Source organism: Elgaria multicarinata, chromosome 14 (genome assembly GCF_023053635.1).
Source record: "Elgaria multicarinata webbii isolate HBS135686 ecotype San Diego chromosome 14, rElgMul1.1.pri, whole genome shotgun sequence".
NCBI lineage: Eukaryota > Metazoa > Chordata > Lepidosauria > Squamata > Anguidae > Elgaria > Elgaria multicarinata.
The window spans coordinates 27184435-27201291 of NC_086184.1; the positions used below are offsets into that span (position 1 = coordinate 27184435).

General features: G+C 45.6%; 1 protein-coding gene across 2 annotated transcripts in view; it reads left to right on the plus strand.

Annotated features, from left to right (window-relative positions):
• NECAB2 (N-terminal EF-hand calcium binding protein 2) overlaps positions 1-16857 on the plus strand; it is a 204542-nt gene that overhangs the window by 50504 nt on the left and 137181 nt on the right. For both annotated transcript variants that reach the window (XM_063141548.1, XM_063141549.1), the window contains exon 2: positions 6045-6153. In XM_063141548.1, coding sequence (XP_062997618.1) covers positions 6045-6153 — 109 coding nt within the window. The remainder of the gene's footprint in view (positions 1-6044; positions 6154-16857) is intronic.

The following is a 16857-nucleotide window of genomic DNA, read 5'->3' on the forward strand; positions in this document are numbered from 1 at the left end:
CAGCTGGCCAGGGTGTGGGTAGGAAGGAATGAGTACTTCAGGGGAAGGCGCAGTGGAGAACATCTGCAAGCAAATGTCTTTTTCCCCCAGTTCTGTTAGACATAGCTCTTTTTTACATTGGAGGGGCACCCCAGAGAGAGGGAGAGAGAGAGAGAGAGAGAGATATTAATTTAACTAACGACCAACTTACTCTGTTGCAACAGCACTGCACCATCACTGTTATAATATGGATCCATAACTCTAGGTCAGGGGTGAGCAACTTTGGTAGCACCAGGGGCTTGTTCTGCAGGTGCCAGAAATGGGAGAAGGGGAATAAAATGGTATCCAGAGCTGCTACAGAGAGCCAAATGCGTTAAAATTAACTTGCAGCTTTTAAGAGATGCAACTGAGTCCCATACTGAAAAAAGTAAGGGTCACATACTCCACTGTTCCTGGAATTTGGCCCTGGGCCAGATCTACACCAAGCAGGATATAACAAGTTTATCCAGTCACATGATGATTTCATCACCCTAACGGCAATCTGGAGTGGGGTGGCTGTTGCGTCCAGCAGTAGGGTCCATGAGGAACATGGAAACTTGGATTGACCTTTCAAGAAACTCTACATAAGTTTCTTAGGGTGCTGTGTTTGGACAGGAAAAAGTACTACAACTCTTAGCATTCCCCAGCCAACCATTTTCCGAATGAAGAACATGGTCTTGATCTGATTAAATAAATGATACTCAATGTGATAAATGTTAAAATGATATCTCAATGTGATAAACATTTCCAGTCAGTCTATGAATATAAATAGAACACACACACACACACACACACACACACACACACACACCTCTGGTCTGGCTTCACAATGCAGTTTGAAAAAAGCAAACCCTGGTCAGATCCATACCATTTCTTCCTCATTATCTCGAACAACATGGACTGTAAATGACTTTAAAGGTTTTCTGCATCAACTTACTGACTTGCTTTTAAATGATTGATGTTAATGACTTTTCAGTGCTGATAGCTTGAGAATACCTAGATAGATGCTATTTTCTTTAAGCCAAAGTACACAGAGGTTGCATGGGGAGAGAAACAACAATCTTTACTATATTGATAAAGAAGTGCATGTTGGGTGGAAATGTATGTTGAGGTGTTGTTGTTGATTTGAGGGGGGTTGTTAAAAGAGGAAGACCAAACGAGAGATGGATTGACTCCATAAAGGAAGATATGGACATGAAGTTAGAAGATCTGAATAGGGTGGTTTACAAGGGATGCGCTGGGGCATTTTGGAGGAGGAGGGAAGGAGGCTAGCAGAGGGCTCAGGATAGCCTGTATCTTGGCTGCTCCAGTCTCACCCATTGAAACGGCCTCTTTTCTCACTCTCCAAGGCCAAGTTTCCGGCCTGAGAGGCCATCTCACATGGTCCTCTCTGAACCAGCTGTGGGGAACAGATTCCTACCCGTGAGGAGCTGATTCTTTCTGCACCATCTGCAGATCTCTGATTCCCACCTCTGAGGAGGGAGCCCTGTCCATGACCTCGGAGCAGGGAATCCAAACTATCAGATGCTGCCTAGGGGCCATAGGCCTTTGCCTAGCTTGCAGCAAATTGGCCTTACTGCAAGTTGGCCTTATTGTGTTTCCACCACCCCCCACCCACAATTTTTGTGTGTTGATTTTAGGGGTGTGATCCGCTCCGATTAGGAGCGTAGAAGCAGTAGCGGATTGGCCTGCTCCGCCTTACCCAGAGGCGGAGTAGGAGCGGACCACGGACCCCTAGAAGCAAGGCGAAGAGAAGCAGCCATTTTTCGGAGCTCCTAGTTCAGGCGGAGCGCTCCGGTCGCCATCTTGAAAACATTTCGCCATAGGATTGCATTGCGGGAAATAATCGCGGATAACTACGTTCTTTTTGAAGCTATCGTTCTGGAAATTCTTGTGCTCAGAGAGTCGTGGATGGGGGTCATTTTGAGACCACTCTCACCTCTCTGCGTCGTGCGGGTCGCATGCTATATTTTTGTGAAAATCGGGTCAACCGCGCGGCTCAAACGGCGTTTTCGGCTTTTCGCCCATAGGATTACATTGCGGAAAAGAATCGGGGATAACTGGGGGGGGGTGTTAAGCTATCATTCTGAAAATTCTTGTGCACAGAGAGTCGTGGATGGGGGTCATTTTGAGACTACTCTCAACTTTCTGCGTCCTGTGGTTCACGTGCAATATTTTTTTAAAAATCGGGGTTTGGGGTTTTGTTTTGTTTTTGGAAGCGATGACAGGCACATTCAACTCCCAATCCTGATGAGAATTGATCTCCTCAGAAAGCATCATCCTCCAATCCCAGCGTTGGAGGGGGGACTAAGGCAGACCCACCCTGAGAACTTTCTGTTTTGTGTCTCTTTGTGGGTTGGCGTTCGTGGAGGGAACACTTAGTTAGTTAGTGCTCCTGCTTTGGACTTTGGAGATAGATTAGGATAGATTTAGTTTGGCACGTGTGTGTGTGTTTGTTTGCTTCTTTCTGACTTATAGCTTAGTTTGCCCTGTGTTTTTCCCTTACTTTGATTTAATATAAACTTTATTTTTAAATTTTGGAGTGTGTGTTTGGTGGGTTGGGTTGGTTGCCCCCCCCCCCTGACTGTTCTGCTTTTGTGAAAGCTTTCTTTTGAAAGCATACACACACTTCTTGTCCCATTTCCCTACATTTATTAGTAATATTCTTAAACATATTTTATTATATTCTTTTACATATTCTTAGTAGTATTCTCATACATATTATTAGTAGTATTAATATTTTATTCTTCTTATACATATTAGTAGTAGTGTTTGGTTGGTTCTTTTCCCCCCTCCCCTCTCTTAAATCCTGATTGTGTTTCCTTCTATCTTCTATATACCAAAAAATACCAAAAAAAAATTATTCTCTTTTTCTTGTCTGTGTAACTTGGACTGAGTGTGCTGCTTTTGTGAAGTGCAACAGGCAGCCACAGATTGAGCATTTTGGGGAAAGCATACACACACTTCTTGTCCCATTTCCCTACATTTATTAGTAATATTCTTAAACATATTATTATATTCTTTTAGATATTCTTAGTACTATATATATTAGTATATTCTCATACATATTATTAGTAGTATAATATTTTATTCTTCTTATACAGCATACACACTTCTTGTCCCATTTCCCTACATTTAAACATATTATATTCTTCTTATACATATTCTTAGTAGTACCTTATACATATTATTAGTAGTATTAATATTTTATTAGTCATCATGAAAAGAGGGAGCAGGCGTGCTGAAAGCAGCAAGGCTCAGGCTGGCACCAGTAAGCAGGCTGCCTCTCCTCCTGTGAAAATCAAACGGGCAACTCCTTGGCTGACTGCTCCAAAACAGAAGCAGGACAAGCAGCAGGCAGAGCCACTCTCTTCTGCAACTTGTGCCTGGCGTTCTCTTTTTGAGGGTGGGAATGGGAAAAGTGCCCCTTTACAAGAGGCAGGTGGCATTAGAGGAGGAGGAGTATCCCCAACACCTTCATTATCCTTTCAGCCCACGAGCCCGCTGATGGACCTAGACGAGGTGGAGGGGGAGGAGGAGGAGGCGGTGGGCCTCCAGGATGTGGGGGCTGAGGAGGAGGAGCAGCAGCAGCAGGCCGAGGCTCTCTCCCCAGTCTCATCCCACACCCCTGTTTCTGTGGCAACACCAGAGAGCTCAGGCGGGCAATTGGTGGTGCCACCACGGAAACGAAAGACAAGCATCGTGTGGGACTACTTTGAGTTGGGAGCGGATCCCCGCTTTGCTGTCTGTCGCCACTGCAAACTCAGCCTAAGCAGGGGTTCATCGACAGGGCATTATGGAACCAGCAGCATGAAGATGCATCTTAAGAGGCAGCACCAGTCGGTCTTGCTGGGGAAAGAGGCGGGCAAGGCGACTGGTTCCAGGGGAAAGCCGAAGGCTGCTGCTGGCACTGCCACTCTCAGCTCTCCATCTCCCATCCCCACAAGGGTTAGGCAGGCAACCCTGCCGGAAATGGGGTGGGGGAAGTATGGACCCACAAGATGGCATTTTCCAATGCCCACCCAGGGTGCTACTGTGGTGGGGCATCTGCCGGGACTGACTCCTCCCCAATACTAGATCTATCACATGTCACTCTGCCTGCCCCTCTGCTAGCCTGTCCTCCTCGGTGACCGACTCACTGGGATGGTTTGCGTTTGCAATGCGTGACTAATTGCAGTGCTGGCTTAGAAACCAGCCATCCTTGCCTCACTTCCTTGTGCCCCAAGAAATGCCCGCAGCCTGCCTGCCTGCCTGTCTGCCCGCCTCCCCCAGGGTGCTGCTGTGGTGGGGCATCTGCCAGGACTGACTCCTCGCCTGCTCTGCCCGCCTGGTGCCTGGGAGATGGGCTTTGCGTTTCGTGTCCAGCACCCTCCAGCACGCTTGCTCCCAGTCGTCCTCCTCTGTGCCCCTCAAGGCGTAACTGCTGGCTTAGAAAGAAACAACCAGCCATCTTTGCCTCACTTGCTCCTTGCGCCCGCTTACGGGTTGGTTTGCTATGCGTTAGTGCTCAAGCCATCCTTGCGGCACTACAATGCATGCTGCCTGCCTGCTTTCCCTCCCTTCTCCCCTTCCCGCCTTGCAGGGATGGTGTATGTGTCTTGCTTTGACTCAGGGGAGAAGTCCTTCCTGCGCTCACTTAGACTTTATCAAGTTCAATAATCCCTTTTTCAAATGTGCCAGAAGATTTAGGGTTATCTCGTGGCATGTTGGGATTTCCTTGGAACTGGCCCCATTGAGCTGTCTGCAATTGCAACTTTAAATCCCTGACATACCGGAGTGCCTGATTTTCAAAAATTCCCCAAAAATCAGGGGATGATGGGATTGCCTTGAAACTTGGTGTCCATGGGGACACATGGGTAAGGTGTCATGGGACCAAAGGATAGGTTTCTAACATGTAGAATGGGACTTGATTTGGGGTGAGTTAAAAAGTTTAAGCCGCGCCAAAAATCAGGGGATGATGGGATTGCCTTGAGTGTGGGCGTCCCTGTGGACACATGGATAAGCTGTCCTGGTGCCGACTTTGAGGTTTCTAACATGCAAATTGACGTAGTTGTAGAATGGGACAATTTGGGGTGAGTTAAGCCACGCCAAAAATCAGGGGATGATGGGACTGCCTTGAGTCTGGGCGTCCATGTGGACACATGGATAAGCTGCCCTGGTGCCAAGTTTGAGGTTTCTAACATGCAAATTGACGGAGCTATCCCAAGGCGTCTGAATGGGGTGCCCGATTTTCAAAAATTCCCCAAAAATCAGGGGATGATGGGATTTGCTTGAAACTTGGCATCCATGTGGACACGTGGATAAGCTATCATGGTGCCGACTTTGAGGTTTCTAACATGCAAATTGACGTAGTTGTAGAATGGGACAATTTGGGGTGAGTTAAGCCGCGCCAAAAATCAGGGGATGATGGGACTGCCTTGAGTCTGGGCGTCCATGTGGACACATGGATAAGCTGCCCTGGTGCCGAGTTTGAGGTTTCTAACATGCAAATTGACGGAGCTATCGAAAGGGGTGTGATGGGTGGTGCGTTAGAGGTTAGAGCTGCGCCAAAAATCAGGGGATGATGGGACTGCCTTGAGTCTGGGCGTCCCTGTGGACACATGGATAAGCTGCCCTGGTGCCGGGTTTGAGGTTTCTAACATGCAAATTGACGGAGCTATCCCAACGGGTCTGAATGGGGTGCCCGATTTTCAAAAATTCACCAAAAATCAGGGGATGATGGGATTGCCTTGAAACTTGGCGTGCGTGTGTATACGTCCATGAGGTGTCATGGTGCCAAATGTGAGGTTTCTAACTTGAACTAAAAAAAGTTGTATACTTTTTTAGCTTTCAATGCAACCCTATGGGGGGGAAAAAACGGAGCTCCGATCCGGATCCGGAGCTCCGAGCGGAGCGGAGCGGAAGTGGGCGGAGCGGGGGCGGGGCGGAGCGGCCCGCTCCGAAAAATGGCAGATCTGCAAGTGAAGCGGAGCGGGGGGTCCGTGCACACCCCTAGTTGATTTCCCCTTCTGTTTTATTGCTTACAGATGATGGGAAATTGTCCTTGGAGGAATTCCAGGCCTTCTTTTCCGATGGGACTCTTAACGAGGAGGAACTTGAGAAGCTCTTCCACACCATTGATTCTGACAACACCAAGTAAGTCTCCCTCAGATTCTTTATCTGCTCTACCCCATAATTCGGATTATTCAGAGAGACATTTGGCTTGTTACTGGCACTCATGGTTTTTCACAGGTCCTTTTGCGTCTCCTGCACATCTTCCTGCTCTTTCTGGTATTCTTTCCATCATAAAATAAGACAGAGAAAATCCGATTTTGGAGGCTATAGCAAAACTTGCTGCCATTTTCTGCTGTTTGCAGGAGAAGTAGCACGATAAAAACAGCCACTGACTGGGCCAAATAGTCATTGTTTCCTTCCTCTTTCTTTCCCATGTGAAGAAAGAAGAAGCTGTTTGTCCCTACTGTGGGACAGCAGCAGGAGGCAAAGCGATGGGAGGGAAATGCGATTTCCCCCCCTCCCCATCTGATGATGCTCAATATAAATGTACAACCAGAATAAAACTGAACAGCAATGCAAAGATTTAAAATAAAGATTTAAAACAGCAAAGTTAAATGACTAAGATGGAAACATGTTAAAATGCTGGGAAAATAAAAAGATCTTCACCTGGCGTCAAAAAGAGTATAACATAGGCATCAGGCGAACCTCTCAAAGAAGCTCATTCCACAGCCGGGGAGCCACAGTAGAAAAGGCCCTCCTCCTGGTAGCCACCTGCTTCACTTCCTTTGGCAGGGGCTCACGGAGAAGGACCCCTGAGGATTTTCTGCGGGAGTTCTGGATATGCTACTGAGTAATATGTGAAAAGGCCTTAGGAATCTAGAACAGTGGTTCCCAGTTGGTGGTCCGTGGACCCCAGGGGGTCTGAATAACCCACCCAGGGGGTCTGTGGCACCATCCACATATTCACCATTCATTTCTGGAGCCCACTGATGAAGAATTCCTACCAGAAGTAAAATATAACATCTCTGAGCACCTGCAACTAGCTTCAGAGATTACTTCCCTGCACCTAATCCTGAAAACTCATGGATAAGGAATCCTTTTGAATGTGGTGATGTACAACTAACAACTCTCTCTGCGGAAGAGCAAGATGCAGGTGTTGATGTGACTTGTGATGGTTCATTGAAATCATTTTTCAAAGATTATAAACTGGACCAATTCTGGGTGAAGGTTTCTCCTGATTATAAGAAGTTAGGTGAAAAAGCTTTGAAACATCTAGTTCCCTTTTGTTCCACATATCTTTGTGAACAAACGTTTTAGACATTTCGTTATATGAAGAAGGGGAAGGAACCTCTCGTGCAAGCACTGAGTCTTTTTTTACTGACTCTTTCGCTGATGTTTTCTTGGCAGGCCTTATAGCGGGGTGGTTTGCCGTTGCCTTCCCCGGCCGTTATTACCTTTCCCCCAGTTAACTGGGTACTCATTTTACCGACCTTGGGAGGATGGAAGCCTGAGTCAGCCCGAGCCGGCTGCCTGAAACCAGCTTCTACTGGGATCGAACTCAGGCCATGGGGAGAGTTTCAGCTGCAGAAACTGCTGCTTTACCAATCGGCTCAATGTTGATCCAGATTTGAGATTAAAAGTAGGAAATATTGAACAGGATGTGGAAGTGTTTGTTCGGGACAAAAAGAGGCATGATTTCTCCCATCACATTTAGGTTTAGTAGCTGCTAGACATGTCATACTTTGTTCAATTGTAAACTAGTTGTTAGTAAAATTAAATTCGTCTTTATATTCCTAACTAAATCATTGTCATTTTTGCATGGTAATACCACAAATATCACAAATTTTATGATCTGTTTTTTAGTATACCTAAAATCCTTTGTTTATTGGGGGCTACCCCTTATTTTCTCCAAAAAAATTGCTTCGTGCAGGTAACTACCATAGAGATAACATTTTTTTTCAAAAGGAGGGGGTCCATGGCTTGGCATTTGAAAAACAAGGGGTCCGCAGTACTTAGCTAATTGGGAACCACTGCTCTAGAACTCCTAGCGCCTTGCATCCTAGAGATCTTGGTAAGCCAGGAAGGAGTCTGTTCAAGGGCCGGACATGCACTGCGTCTCTCCCTGTATCTGCTCAAAGATGTGGATCTTTTAAGAAATGTATAGGGTGCCATTTACCCCAAGTGACAGTCCAAAAAGGGGTGCAGCAATGGATGCATTTGTCTGCCTTCATTTCCTCCATTTCTCTTGAGTGTATGTTACAGTGTAGCACCTTGCAAACCGGAGCGTGTGAATTCCCCTGAGGAAAATGCAGAAATACAGTGTTTGGCACAGCCTAGTCAGCCCTAAAGGCAAATCCCGTGCTATTTCAAAGTGGCGGACCCTTGAGGAATTTGTCTGCTTACCGGAGCAAAGCTGTGGAAACAGGACAGATGAGCTGAATAAAAAATAAATCAAGAGAAACCATATCAGAGCACACCGCTGTTCCCCATTAATTATCCCTCAAGCAGGCTTGGGATAACTTTAATTGCTTTATTTTTGTAAAGGTACGATCGTCTCCATTGGAAAAAAAGAATCAAAGAATCAGAACACTAGAGTTGGAAGGGGCCTACGAGGCCATGGAGTCCAGCCCCTTGCTCAGTGCAGTAATCCACCTTAAAGCATCCCTGACAGATGGCTGTCTGGCTGCCTCTTGAAGGCCTCTAGCAATGTCTCCTACCTTGGATCCAGGAATCTGAAATATCCTAAGGCCCCCAGGCACTGTCTAAGAGCCATAGGATTGCTCCCCAAGTGTGTTTATTGTAGGGATGTGCTCCGCTTCTCCTCGAACCGGAGAAGCAGGAGCGGAGCGGGGGGCTTCGCCTACCCTTAAGGCGGAGGCGAAGAGGATTGGGGGGCCGGCGGAGCGTGGTGAAGAGGATCGAGGTGAAGGCGGATCCTTCGCCTCGATCCGGAGCTCCGCCAGAAAGGTAAGTGGCGACAGCGGCAGGGCCCGGTAAACCCCCCCTCCCTCCTCTCCCTTACCTGCGTCCGTCCGCTGTTCCTCGGCTTCTTCAGTTGAGCCCGCGGCTCAACCAGGAAGTCTAGGCCGCACTTGCGGCCCAGATTTCCTGGTTGAGCCACGGGCTCAATTGAAGAAGCCGAGGGATCGCGGACGGACGCAGGTAAGGCCCCCCTCCCCTTTGGTCTCTGCAGGTAAGGGAGAGGAGGGAGGGGGCCTTACCTGGCGCCACTCCCCTCCACTGCGGAGCTCCGATTCGGAGCCGGAGCTCAGCGGTGAAGAGGAGCGGACTATGGGCGGAGCGGCGCGGAGCGGGCCAATCCGAAATTTTCAGATCGGCCCGCGGGGCGGATCGGGGGGTCCGTGCACACCCCTAGTTTATTGCTATGCATATAGAACTCTCCCTGCACTCTGGGGTCCTGAGGATATAATCTGTCTGCTGACCTTGCAGTTCTGTTATTAAGACTGCTAAAAGACCCAGCAAAAACCACAACCCAAAGACGTACAATGTACTTCTATGCACATCGACTTGGAAGTAAGTCTTACTGCGTACAAGAGAGATCACTGGTAATGGTGTTCAGGACTGCAGCAAGAGTTTCTCAGCTTTAATGTAGGCTGCGCTTTAATATCTCAAGTTCTGATTAAAAGGGAAAATGGAAATTAGCTTCTTCCCGGTCTTTGGCAGCAACAATTCCTGCAGGCTACAGCAGAGGAAGAGAATCAATGCGGCAACTTTTGCCACCTCCTCTCCGAAAACTGTTTTGCATTCCGGCTGATCGTTCTTTGAAAGATTGAGAATCAGTGCGGGAGTTTGCAGGGACAGGCCTGTTTTTTTTTTTAATTGATGCATAACCCACTCTGGAAGCCTTTCTTTTTGGCTTAAAATAAATAAATAAAATAAAGGCACTGTTTTGATTACACTGCCTAATACACTCACTAACAAACCTTTAGAAGAGGCAATGTTCAGAAAGAAACTAAAGTAGGTTAATTACAAAGCAGAATGGAACAATGCTAACCACCTAGTGCTCTTATCCCAAACCATGGCAGTCCAGTGGGCCTCCATAATTAGTTATGGATATTTTTCCAAACATCCACAAGACTGATTTTTCTTTTATGAATTCCATATTTATTCTTAACGCTAGTAAAAGAGGCTGCAGAACAAGTCTGTGTTTGTGCTGGAGCTCTCCTTTGCTAAAGTCGCTTTTACTGCTGCCCAGTTTCTCTTTAATCTAGATATATCATATAATCATAGAATAGTAGAGTTGGAAGGGGTCTATAAGGCCATCTAGTCCAACCCCCTGCTCAATGCAGGAATCCACTTTAAAGCATCCACTTTAAAGAATCCACTTCCACAACCATCCCTGACAGATGGTTGTCCAGCTGCCTCTTGAATGCCTCTAGGGTGGGAGAGGCCACAACCTCCCTAGGTAACTGGTTCCATTGTCGTACTGCTCTAACAGTCAGGAAGTTTTTCCTGATGTCCAGCCGGAATCTGGCTTCCTGTAACTTGAGCACATATTTCTGTTTCCTGCACTCAGGGATGACCAAGAAGAGAACCTGGCCCTCCTCTGTGAGACAACATTTTAAGTATTTGAAGAGTGCTATCATGTCTCCCATCGGTCTTCTTTTCTCCAGGCTAAACATGCTCAGTTCTTTCAGACTCTCCTCATAGGGCTTTGTTTCCAGACCCCTGATCATCCTGGTTGCTCTCCTCTGAACATGCCCCAGCTTGTCTGTGTCCTTCTTGAATTGTGGAGCCCAGAACTGGATGCAATACTCAAGTGAGGCCTAACCAGGGCTGAATAGAGGGGAACCAGTACCTCATGTGATTTGCTGTTTTTGCAGCCACATCACACTGTTGGCTCATATTCAGCTTGTGATCTACAACAATTCCAAGATCCTTCTCATTTGTAGTATTGCTGAGCCAAGTAACCCCCATTGTGTAACTGTGCATTTGGTTTCTTTTTCCTAATTTTCATATGAAAATTGGCATCAGGCACCTGGCTATTGTTAATGGTCTCAATATCTGTATATTCAATTAACAAAAATCCTGCCAGTTTAAGATCAGAGTTAAGGGTATTTCACGTTGGCTCAGGATCCAGGAAGCTGGGAAATTGGAAGCTAAGGCTGATGCCCTAACTGACATGCCTTATGATCAGTGAAGATGTTGTGCAGTGTCACAAATAGGGATTTTGGTGGAATCTGTCCAAGGGGTCATCCCCACCCCTGGGACTCCAGCTCTTTTATTAATTTCTATCGAGTCCAGACAGCTTTTTGCATCATTTCCCCCTGTTATTTTTCTGCAAAATGCAGATGCAAATTTGGGGCATAATGTGCATAATTTGCAATTGCCATTTGCGCAAGTTAAGCAAATTCTGACTGCAGTTCACATCAGTGCTGATTTGTGAGAGACAGAGAGAGAGAAAGAGAGAGAGAGAGAGAGAGAAGACACAAAAATCCCCAGTTTACAGGGGAAAGCCCCCAGCTCAGCTCACAAATGCCAGCCAATCCGGGGGCTGCAGGGAAACCACTGATCCCCAAAAGGGCTGGGTTTCCCCATGAAAGACAACCCTAATGACAAATTGTGCTTGCTTGCTACCTACCCTCCATGTACCCACAGTTTTCCTTGGTCTTTTAGGCCCAAATCCAGAAGGACAGAATGGAGTACCTGCGACCAGCAAAAATGCTCCACCTTGTCCTAGTCCTGCGTTACCTTATGAACCATCTGAGCCTTACTGTTTTGCTAGAGGAATCCTCCTGCGAGATGATGCAAGCCAATTTGTGGCTTACATCAATAGCTGGCAGGATGGGTTAAACAGTGGGAGGCAGCCCTCTTCTAGCAATAAGGGCAGATGTTTCATGTAGGGAAGATGGAGTGCCGGGGACCATCCCCACATTGTCCTCATATTTTATTGTCTTATAAACCACCTGAGCCTTACTGTTGAATGTAATGTAATTTGTTATGAAGCATCTGAACTTCACTGAATTGTATAATATAATCGCACTCCTAAAGAGAATGTGCATTCATCAATGCACACAATCTTAGAGGTGTTCATTCCATCCAGATGTGTCTGTGTGCATGATCTGTAACCAGGATTAAGTAGGATTCCAGTACCTGTGTAGGATGCTACTACATGTGTAGGATTCTAGTACCTTTGTACTTAACAGATATGAACACATGTAGACAATAGTGCTATTCAAGCATTCAAAAATCTTAAGCCTGCAGAGGAGGTGGGGGCGCTCATGCCACCTTCCACCCCTTTCACCCCTGACCTCGCTGTGTTGACAGAGAAACTGCAACCAAATTCAGCTGTATGTGGATGGAGTGTTGTGCAAAACCAGACCCTTGATTGCATAATATCCACAATTATGCAGAGCATTGTAAGTGAATCCAACTGAACATGGTTAGAGTTTCTCTTTCAACCTTCCCTGTCAACACAGTCAACATGGGAAGGTCAGGGTAGAATGGGCAGGGCAGCATGTATATCCCTGTCTGCCTTCCATACTTAAGATTCTCAAACACCTGAATAGGGCTAGACTCTCCCAATCATTTGAATGGGTGTGAACGTTGATTCAGTGTAATGTGTGAATACCCCTAATGTGAGGCCCCCTTGCTGCACGTCCTTTCCCCATCATACTGGAAGGAAACACAGGGCCAGGGCCCTCACAGTGTAGTTCTGCTTTCAGAAAGGGCCCCAATCCCCTCATTTCCTTTTCCAACAGATGTATGCTTCTGCTTTCAGAAGCCCTGATCCTTTTTATTGGTGTGTGTGTGTGTGTCGGGGGGATTGCTAGTCAGCTTAAGTAAAGGAGAATTGCTGTCCTCCTTTAATTTTCTGAAATAAAATTTAGTAGGCCATAACATTTTTTCAACAGAATGCAATGTATTGACTGACTGATGTATTGGTAATACCTCTGTCCTGCTCTATAGTTAGCCAAAATGCATTTTTGAAACATACCCATTTTTCTCCCCTTGATAAAAAGGGTCTTTGTGTGCATTTTTCAGAATTGCACATTATTTTCATATGTAATTTTTAATAAGTATTTTTCAAATGTTCACATTTTTCCAAGACATTTTTTTTTTAGTTCCACAAATCATATCACAAACTCAGAAAGGTACAGACTTCAACCACAGATTGTGTTCAGGTCTGCATTCGTCTCCAAGAGGTGTGAAATGGATAGATACTGGTCAAAAGACCAGGGAGATTGTTGCCTAGCCAAAGGTGACACCAATCTCCAATCAAGGAACCCATGAAGGTGGAACTGGAGGAAGACAGAAATCAGTGACCTGTAAAAAGATGTTACGGCAACATGTTCTATGTGTGTTTAATTAGCTATCTTTCATGTCACATCAGCAGGCTTTTCATGGCATGTCAGTTTGGAAATTATTACCTTGGCAAGACTTTGGCCTATTTATGTACCTTTAAGTGGGAATTCCTGCAGTAAATACAGCAAATACCTCTTTGGGGACGTGTAAAAAAGAAAAGAAAAGCTCCTTCTCTCTCTCTCTCTCTCTCTCTCTCTCTCTCTCTCTCTCTCTCCCCGCATAACATTTCTCAGAAACTGTCAACTAGATATATTTTGCTGAGGCTCTGGGGAGAATAAGGTCATAGCTGGCCTTGTTGCGAAGCAGGAATGGGCTGGTGAAAACTCAGCTAAGAGCCCTTCATTGTGTTAAGAGGTTTTTCTTCCTATCCTATCAAAGTGACATGCCAAAAACTTCTACATTTTATGACCAGCCCCTCTTTGCTGACTTCTTCAAAATCTAAGATCCTACCAGATTCTAGCTGCATCTAAAGAACTGGAACCGTGGGTGGTGATATGCAGATTTAAAAGTGGAGTTGCACAGATAGATGTTCACTCACTCCTTAGTAGTTCCTATTTCATTCTGTGGGACAAAGTAAACCGTGTGCCATTTATTTATTTAGCTATCAAGCCACGCACAACGTTCGCTTGGCACCTACATTATATGCTTTTAGACGCCAGGTGAAGACCTTTTTATTCTCCCAACATTTTAACAATCTATAAATTTTAAATAACATGGTTTTAAATTTGTAATTTTGCATTGCTGCTGTTTTTATCTGGTTGAGCTTTTATATTGTATTTTATATTATGGTTTTATACTGTTGTTTTATACTTTGAATGGTTTTAATTTTTGTGAACCGCCCAGAGAGCTCCAGCTATTGGGCGGTATAGAAATGTAATAAATAAATAAATAAATATATTCTTGCTGTACAACGTCCTAAACAACTTGGGTTCAGGGTATCTAGTAGACCACCTTCCCTTCTATATAGCTAGTGTGTGGTGTCATCACTAGTCTTCTCCCAGTGCATAATCAAACTATGGAACGCTGGTCTACACCTTTCCCATTAAAAATTAACAAGTATTTTAAAACAAAACCAAAAGCTGTTTACTGTCAAAGTATGGGGAAAGGGAGTATCAAAGGCAGAGATCCCATTTTTTATTTTGTTCTACTTTCCCTAACATTGTTGCCTGTAGCAACATCTCCTGGCATATCACTATGGGGCATATTTATCATGCTAGGATCTTCCCAGCCGAGTTTCAGCCATTGCAATTTTCAACCAAAATTTGAGGCTGCTCAAAGAAACAGTTCGATATCTCAGGTGCTGTGAAGTCCTCTGCCCTCCCCTGCCATTACCTTTCAGTATTCTAAATTAAATGAATACTGCCGATGTACACGGGCTGTGCACAACACATCCTGACAACAACGCTCCAAGCTATTAAGCAATTTAATTTGTAAGAAGCAAGTTGGCACGCTCAAGGATCACAGTTTTCGCCAGAGGTGAATTCAGATAATGTTTAAAATTCACTTTTCCAACTGCACAGCAAGTGAAACACAATTGGAAGTGACTTGAAATGGAGACTTTGGTTTAAAGAAAATTGGAACAGCTGTTCTGGCTGCTTCCTATTCACATTTTTGGTCTAATAAATGAATGGAAGTTTGTGCCTGGAGCTACAGAAATGAAAACTGAATTCCACATCATAGAAGCCCAGCTTCTTCTAAATTAGGGACCAGCAGCTAGGAGCTGTAGGGCCAACTCTGGCTTCCCATGAAGAACTTCCTGCTTAGTCTAGTTGACAATCCAGAGGTGAGAGAGGTGTGTGGAAGATGGGGACTGTGGCAAAGGGATTTTCTGGCAGTCTACTTGAAGTCTGTACAGAGCTCTGGCCCATGAGCCTCCATCACTGGTACTAAGCAGATCCTGCAGCGGACAAACACTTGGCTCTAGGAAGCTCAAAAGTGAGAAAACAATGGCCCTTACAGATATCAGAAAAATCTATCTGGGAGGGTTGGAGTTTGCCAACCTTTCAGCAGCTCACCCCACCCCTCGTACTTCATCACATTTCCCTGCAATCTGCCCAACTTGATCGCATCAAGTCGGGCCAGCTCATGATTTTCAATTGGGGGGGGCGCGGTTTGTAAATAGCAACTTCTACAAATTGCAGCCACAATTTTGGAAATTTGTGCAAATTTCAGCTGTAGTTTGTGCAAAGTGTGGCCGCAAATTACACCATAATTATGGCTGCAAATTGCAATTTGTGAAAGTTGCTGTCTACAGGGGAGAAAAGTACCTATTTTTTGAGGAAAAGGCCAGCTGCTCTGCTTGCAAATACAAGCTGAGCTGGGGGTACCACAGGTTCCGGTGAGCCCCAGAAGGGCTGGTTTTCCCCAAAACAGGCATCTGTAAATAGCCCTTTCTCACCATTTCCTCCCAGCAACTGGGATTCATTAGTGGCCCTCCAGCAAGACAAGTTGCTCTACATTCCAACTTGTCTGTATCTGGTACCTGTGAGGCACAATGGCAGGATAGGCATTTCAGCACCATGGACAGCTCCCAATGAACGATTTGCAACCACAAAGGTTGGAGGCGAAGTGTCTGTTAGAGCAGTACGACAATGGAACTAGTGACCTAGGCAGGTTGTGGCCTCTCCCCACTAGAGGCCTTCAAGAGGCAGCTGGACAGCCATCTGCCAGGGATGCTTTAAGGTGGATTCCTCCACTGAGAAGGGGGTTGGACCTGATGGCCTTATAGGCTCCTTCCGACTCTACTATTCTATGATTCTGTGAGACTGTATGAGCCTCTCCTACCAGTCTCCCTCTCCTAAGCTGCACCCCTTCCTTCAACAAGGTAGATTCTTAAAGGGCCATCCCTGTTGCTTGAAGATGGGTGCTTCTACTCCTCTCAGTGGCCTCCTACCTCGCATGTCCCTTCCATTGTTGGGGAGACAGAGGAGCATGAGAAACACTTGAGGGTCCTGGCTCTGAGTTTGTGAGATCCTAACCACCAGTTTCAGGTTCTGTGTCAAGAGCCAGGTCCAATTCACCAGCTAGGGGGACACAAAAGCCCTGGACTTTGCCTGCTCTTCCTCCGCCTCAGACTCTGGACGCAAGGACCTGGGTCCGTGACATTCTACATCAGCGTTTCCCAACCTGATGCTGTCTCGATGTGTTAGACCACAACCTAATGGGGTTGATGTCCAAAAGAACTGGAGGGCACCATCTTGGGGAAGGCTGCTGTATATCTTACAGGACTTGAAGGACAAGAAACAAAGCTTTCAACACTTCTTTTATAAATTCTTTCTTCCTGTGGTGCTGATATTAATAAATTTCCTCCCCACCTTAATTCCATCAAGGTTGGGTCAAAATCAACTTAACAAGTTAACTAAAAAAAATCTTCTTGAACTCAATTTATTTAATAATCAATTTGTTTAACTAATTATCATTTCCCGCATCTTACGCTATACTTCAAATAATATTATTCAGCTAATTCTAATTCACCAGCTACACCAATTACCCTCACTGGATATCAAATTAACTCTCTTT